We start from the raw sequence: 6537 nt of genomic DNA on the forward strand, positions 1-6537 counted from the left end.
ACCGATATTTCATAGAGAAGTGTTTTCAGGGTACAGATAATGGCGTACCGATTACTGGCTAGGAACCAACCATTAACTCCGCAATTAACGCTCGCTCTTCAAGGTTAGTCAACTCTTCCAATACTTGATATTCTGCTGTAGGTGACTACTCTGTCTTTTGTATCGCTTTTATGTTATCAACGTTTGCTTGCTGATCGATACTTTCGTTTGCTGGTTTGGTTGCTGTTAATAGACTGCGGATCTTTATGCAACATTATTGTCATATATGCATAAAAACCACAGTCTAGTTATTAATGTAGTCAATTCTCGCTTCTGTCTGCAGTAGATAATTGGGCAGTGTTAATCACACTGTGGCGTTATGGGATGACTGGTATATGCTTCGCTTTTCCGTTTCTAGTTCTAAACAGAGTCTCGATGTAATTAGCAAAGTGTTCCTTGTAGAAATGCAAAAGTAGAGTAGAATGATCCACACGCTGGGGGTTTGATGTAAGATTAATGTAAATAGGTGGAGCACCTCCTCCTCCTCCTCCAGGTATGGTGCCACGCCCTCCCATAGACCCAACTCAAGCAAGCGCCGCTACTACAGGGCCACAGATCCCCGGGCCGAACGTGATTGGCCCTGCAGTGCCCCCTAGACCCGGTTGTCAGACACCGCAACAACAACAACCTCCTCCGACCGGTGCTAAGACCAACAGGGTGACTAGCGTGGCGAAACCAGCTGGGTTGGATCCATTATTAATATTACAGGAACGCGAGAACAGGTACTTGATAGAATTAGGTAAATGTCAATAAGACAATCTCAATAAATTTAATGTCGCTTCTCAACAGAGTGGCAGCGCGAATAGCATTACGGATGGAGCAGCTGAGCAACTTGCCCACCAACATGCCAGAAGACCTCCGCATACAGGCTCAGATCGAGCTGAGAATGCTGAGAGTGCTGAATTTCCAAAGACAATTACGATCAGAGGTAACTATCAAACATTCCTAACATCCTCCAGTAGATTCTAACCGCGATTGTCCTCAGATTTTAGCCTGCACAAGAAAGGACACTACCCTAGAGACCGCAGTGAACGTAAAGGCCTACAAACGTACGAAGAAGCAGAGTCTCCGCGAGGCCAGGGCCACGGAGAAGCTGGAGAAGCAGCAGAAGTTGGAGGCTGAGCGGAAACGCAGACAGAAACATCAGGTAATTTGATCGAACAGTTTGTTTCCGATCAGGACGATAGTAATAATTGAATTGTCATTTCGCAGGAGTTCCTAAACTCCGTGCTTCAGCATGGCAAGGACTTCAAAGAGTTCCATAGAAACAACTTGGCCAGATTAGGCAGGCTGAACAAGGCTGTGCTGAACTACCATGCGAACGCGGAACGTGAACAGAAGAAGGAGCAAGAACGCATCGAGAAGGAGCGTATGAGACGTCTGATGGCGGAGGATGAAGAGGGATACAGGAAACTGATCGACCAGAAGAAAGACAAGCGATTGGCCTTCCTGTTGTCCCAGACTGACGAGTACATCAGCAACTTGACCGAGATGGTGAAGCAGCACAAGATCGAGCAGAAGAGGAAGCAGGTGGAGGAGCAGAAGCGCAAGAAGAAGAAGAAGAAGATCCTGCAGGATGGCGAGGGTGGCGAAGACGGTTCCAACAACGAAGACTCTCGCGTAGGAGTCATGGAAACAGCCACAGGACGCACGTTAACCGGAGAAGACGCACCTTTGATGACCCAGCTGCAAGCGTTCTTAGAATCTCACCCAGGATGGGAGCCGATCGATTCGGAAAGTGAAGACGACGATGACGACGATGACGACGACGGCGACGATAAATCGGATCACAAAGAGAAGGCAGACTCCGAAGAGGACAAAGTGAAGAAAACAATACACAAAGCCAAAGTGGAGGACGACGAATACAAAACCGAAGAACAGACTTATTACAGCATCGCTCACACAGTTCACGAAGTGGTGACCGAGCAGGCGTCTATCATGGTGAATGGAAAATTGAAGGAGTACCAGATCAAGGGATTAGAGTGGCTAGTGTCGTTGTTCAACAATAACCTGAACGGTATACTCGCTGACGAGATGGGTCTCGGTAAGACTATTCAGACAATAGCTTTAGTAACCTATCTAATGGAGAAGAAGAAGGTGAACGGGCCGTTCCTGATCATCGTACCTTTGTCTACTCTATCGAATTGGGTGCTAGAGTTTGAAAAGTGGGCTCCCAGCGTTGTGGTAGTATCTTACAAGGGTTCGCCAGCTGGCAGAAGAGCTATTCAGTCTCAGATGAGAGCCACGAAGTTCAACGTGCTACTAACCACTTATGAGTACGTAATCAAGGACAAGGGAGTGCTAGCAAAGTTGCAGTGGAAGTACATGATAATCGACGAGGGTCACAGGATGAAGAACCACCACTGCAAGCTGACACAAGTTCTGAATACACATTACTTAGCCCCTCATCGTCTCCTCCTGACAGGTACACCACTGCAGAACAAACTGCCGGAGCTGTGGGCGCTGCTGAACTTCCTACTGCCCTCCATCTTCAAATCCTGCAGCACCTTTGAGCAGTGGTTCAACGCGCCGTTCGCCACCACCGGAGAGAAGGTCGAACTGAACGAGGAAGAAACGATCCTTATCATTCGTCGTCTGCATAAGGTGCTGCGACCTTTCTTGCTGAGACGTCTGAAGAAGGAGGTCGAGTCACAACTCCCGGACAAGGTCGAGTACATCATCAAGTGCGACATGTCCGGACTGCAGAAGGTGCTGTACAAACACATGCAGAGCAAGGGCGTGCTGTTGACGGATGGATCGGAGAAGGGCAAGCAGGGCAAGGGTGGCGCCAAGGCCTTGATGAACACCATCGTGCAGCTGAGGAAGCTGTGCAACCATCCGTTCATGTTCCAAGCGATCGAGGAGAAATACTGCGAGCACGTTGGTACTCAGGGCTCGGGGGTGATCACTGGGCCAGACTTGTATCGAGCGTCTGGCAAGTTCGAATTGCTGGATCGCATCCTTCCTAAGCTGAAGGCTACCAATCACAGAGTACTACTGTTCTGTCAGATGACACAGTTGATGACGATCATGGAAGACTACCTGAACTGGCGAGGATTCATGTACCTGCGTCTCGACGGAACGACGAAAGCCGAGGATAGAGGAGACTTGTTGAAGAAATTCAACGACCCTGGCTCAGAGTACTTTCTGTTTTTGCTGTCCACGCGTGCCGGTGGTTTAGGGTTGAATCTCCAAGCTGCCGACACCGTGATCATCTTCGACTCCGACTGGAATCCTCACCAGGACTTGCAAGCTCAAGACAGAGCGCACAGAATTGGCCAGAAGAACGAGGTGCGCGTGCTGCGGCTGATGACAGTGAACTCCGTCGAAGAGAGGATCTTGGCTGCGGCCAGGTACAAGCTGAACATGGACGAGAAGGTTATCCAGGCTGGTATGTTCGACCAGAAGTCGACTGGGTCTGAACGGCAGCAGTTCTTGCAGAGTATCTTGCATCAGGATGACGCTGAAGATGAGGAAGAGAACGAGGTGCCGGACGATGAGACGGTGAATCAGATGATTGCTCGGACGGAGGGTGAGTTTGAAACATTCCAGAAGTTGGACCTGGAACGGAGAAGAGAGGAAGCTAAGTTTGGGCCTAGCAGGAAGGCTCGATTGCTAGAGGAGAAGGAATTGCCGGACTGGTTGGTGAAGGATGACGACGAGGTTGAGAGATGGACTTACGAAGAGGACGAGCCTGGATTCTTAGGACGGGGCTCCAGACAGAGGAAGGAAGTCGATTATAGCGATAGCTTGACAGAGAAAGAATGGTTGAAAGCTATAGACGATGATGGAGCAGACTATGAAGAGGAAGAGGAGGATGATAAGAAAAAGAAGAAGACTCGGAAGAGAAAGAAGAAGGGCGAGGAAGACGACGAGCCTATGCCAAAGAAACGGAGAGGTGCTGGATCCTCCATCGATCCGAAGATGAAGCGTGCCATGAAGAAACTGATCATGGTGGTGGTTAATTACACGGACAGCACCGATGGTAGGCTACTCAGCGAACCGTTCATGAAGCTACCTTCGAGAAGAGAACTGCCAGATTACTATGAGATCATTAAGAAACCGCTGACCATTAATAAACTACTGCAGAAGATCGAGGAGGGAAAGGTCAGTCTCAAACAAACCGTGGAATATTTTACAATTACTTCGGATTGTTTATATGCAACTCAATCTCTGTTCACAGTACACCGATTTCGACGATCTAGAAAAGGATTTTATGCAGCTCTGCAAAAACGCGCAGATTTATAACGAAGAGGCTTCTTTGATACACGAAGATTCTATTGTGCTGCAGTCTGTTTTCACTAATGCCCGGCAGCGGATCGAAGAGGAGGGTAATAATTCTGATATCGATGACAAAGGTAACTTCTATTGGCATTTTGTAATTTGTTGAGAATGTGATCGGTGTTGTTCTCAAGGTTATTTGAAGGTCGTACACTTTGTTTTTTAAATAGTGTCGTGTGTTTTAATTCCATAGTGCGACTGGATGTTATGAAGTCCAATATACAATGGTGACAGTTGAAAAAATGTTGACGACCTCCAAATAACCTTGGAGAAATCTTCGAACGGAAGATGAAGGATGGAAGAAGTGTCCAATAAGGATAAATATTTTCATTATTTTTTTACTATTTTATTTTCTCGGATAACTTCGACGCAGACACTGTTTAAACGAGTTCAAATGTCTATAATCTTGTTTAACACGTCAAGTGCCTAGCCAGTCAAGTGGGCCACCATGAAATGTGGCACTTAACGTGTTAAAGAAGCACAAAAAATTCTCAAAGTTGAAAAGTGCCTTTTTGTTTCGAAGTTGAACGGAGAATTGACCGTGCAGAGAGTTGCCTTTTAATTTTTAAAAGAAGTTCGGCCGTTTAGAATGCTGTAAAGAAATACACCGTTGCACTTATGAGAGTCTATTGAATATTTCTGTGTGAAAAGTGTTCGCAGTTGAAGATTAGCATTCTGATAGAGTACGATATGCTTGTTGTTTGAAGGTGATGGCGACGACGGTTCAGACGCTGACTCGAGTATGCGAATGAAGATAAAATTGAAAGGGAGAAAGGGCGAGGGTCGAGGTGGCCGGAGGAAAAGGGTCACCAAGAAGTATATATCCGACGACGACGACGACGCCGACGACAACTGAGAGTCGTATGTGATTTTATAGGGGTACAGGAGAGAATAGGTAAGACACGTTTAACCAGCTATCTCAAAGTCGAACTATTACCCAATGTGCACAATTGTTATGATATAGTTGAGCTATATGAAATTCCGCGGTGGCGTTACAAAGTGAATTATAGTATGGTGGTATTATTGTCGGTAAGGGTTGTAAGTCGACGTGGTCCTCTGACAACTGAAACTACCTTCGGCGTGTGTGTTGCGTTGGATCCAGTTCTCTGTAGATTTGATACGAATTGTAATAGGGTCGACGGATCATCTCTCTTTCTTTTCCTTCTTTGTCCTCTTCGCTTTAGTCGTTTTTTTTTTATTTTCGGCGAGCCGAGTGTACGTACAGAACTTGTACGATGTACAGTAAAGATTTAGCGTTAACCGATGACAGAGAAATGCAGTACGTAATTTTATTTTAATTTTTAAAAAGAACGAGTGCACATCGCGATGATTTAGCCTGTACATTAAATATCAGCGAACTTTCTTCTTTCATTCATGTTTTTATTTAGCCCGTTCGAGGGTGATTAACGAGGACATTTTATATCAAAGAAGCAATGTCGAATGATGATATCAATTACTGAAATACAGTGACTCCTATTAATATTCGGACGCTCTAAAAAACGCGATAATCTTTTTAATATTGGACTATACGATTCAAACTTTTTCGGAAGCTAGAGCACTTAGTTCACTATAGGATGTGAAAAGAAATTTTTTCGAAAATTGCAATTGGTCGGAATTGTAGAGAAAATACTAAAAGATCCATTTTACAACTTCTTTATGTGGGCCTATATTGAAAATTTAAAAAATACGTTTTGTAGATCTGTTTCAATTGAACATATCCTGAAAATTTCTTGAAAATCGGTTACAATACAAGCGTTTAAAGATGGTAAAAATTGCAAATCTAAGAATTCTTACATCTTTCAATGACTGTCATTTTTCCCTGCATCAACCGATTTCGATGAAACTTTCACAATGCATATAACCCACACAGATCTACAAAACATATTTTTCAAAATTTCAATATAGGCCCGCATAAAAAAGTTGTAAAATGCAACATTTAGTATTTCCTCTACAATTCCGGTCAAGTGCAATTTTTGAAAAAATTTCTTTTCACATCCTGTAGTAAATTAATTGCTCTAGCTTTCCAAAAAAGTTCAAATCGCATAGTACAATATTTGAAAAGGTACGGTGTTTTTAAGAGTGTCCGAATATTAGTGGGAGTCACTGTACATGCTCGAATCCTTATATTATATCAAATATATACAACGCGCGACAAATTATACGCGTTTCGTCTAATTCGATACGAGAGCCTCGTTACTCGTTCCTCCCGCTAACATT

At 44.7% G+C, this 6537-nt stretch overlaps 1 protein-coding gene across 3 annotated transcripts in view; it reads left to right on the forward strand.

The window, feature by feature from the left end:
- The window catches only part of Brm (ATP-dependent helicase brm), a 29751-nt gene extending 23223 nt beyond the window's left edge, over positions 1-6528 (forward strand). Inside the window, exons 4-10 of one of the 3 annotated variants that reach the window (XM_076433604.1) lie at positions 30-103; positions 506-761; positions 829-967; positions 1025-1186; positions 1252-4146; positions 4223-4397; positions 4514-5010. In XM_076433604.1, the coding sequence (XP_076289719.1) occupies positions 30-103; positions 506-761; positions 829-967; positions 1025-1186; positions 1252-4146; positions 4223-4397; positions 4514-4551 (3739 nt within the window). In that variant the 3' untranslated portion in view covers positions 4552-5010. The other 2 variants (XM_076433602.1, XM_076433603.1) reach the window with 2 other exon arrangements.
- Positions 6529-6537: the final 9 nt, after the last annotated feature.

This window comes from Lasioglossum baleicum, chromosome 11, assembly GCF_051020765.1.
Source record: "Lasioglossum baleicum chromosome 11, iyLasBale1, whole genome shotgun sequence".
Taxonomy (NCBI): domain Eukaryota; kingdom Metazoa; phylum Arthropoda; class Insecta; order Hymenoptera; family Halictidae; genus Lasioglossum; species Lasioglossum baleicum.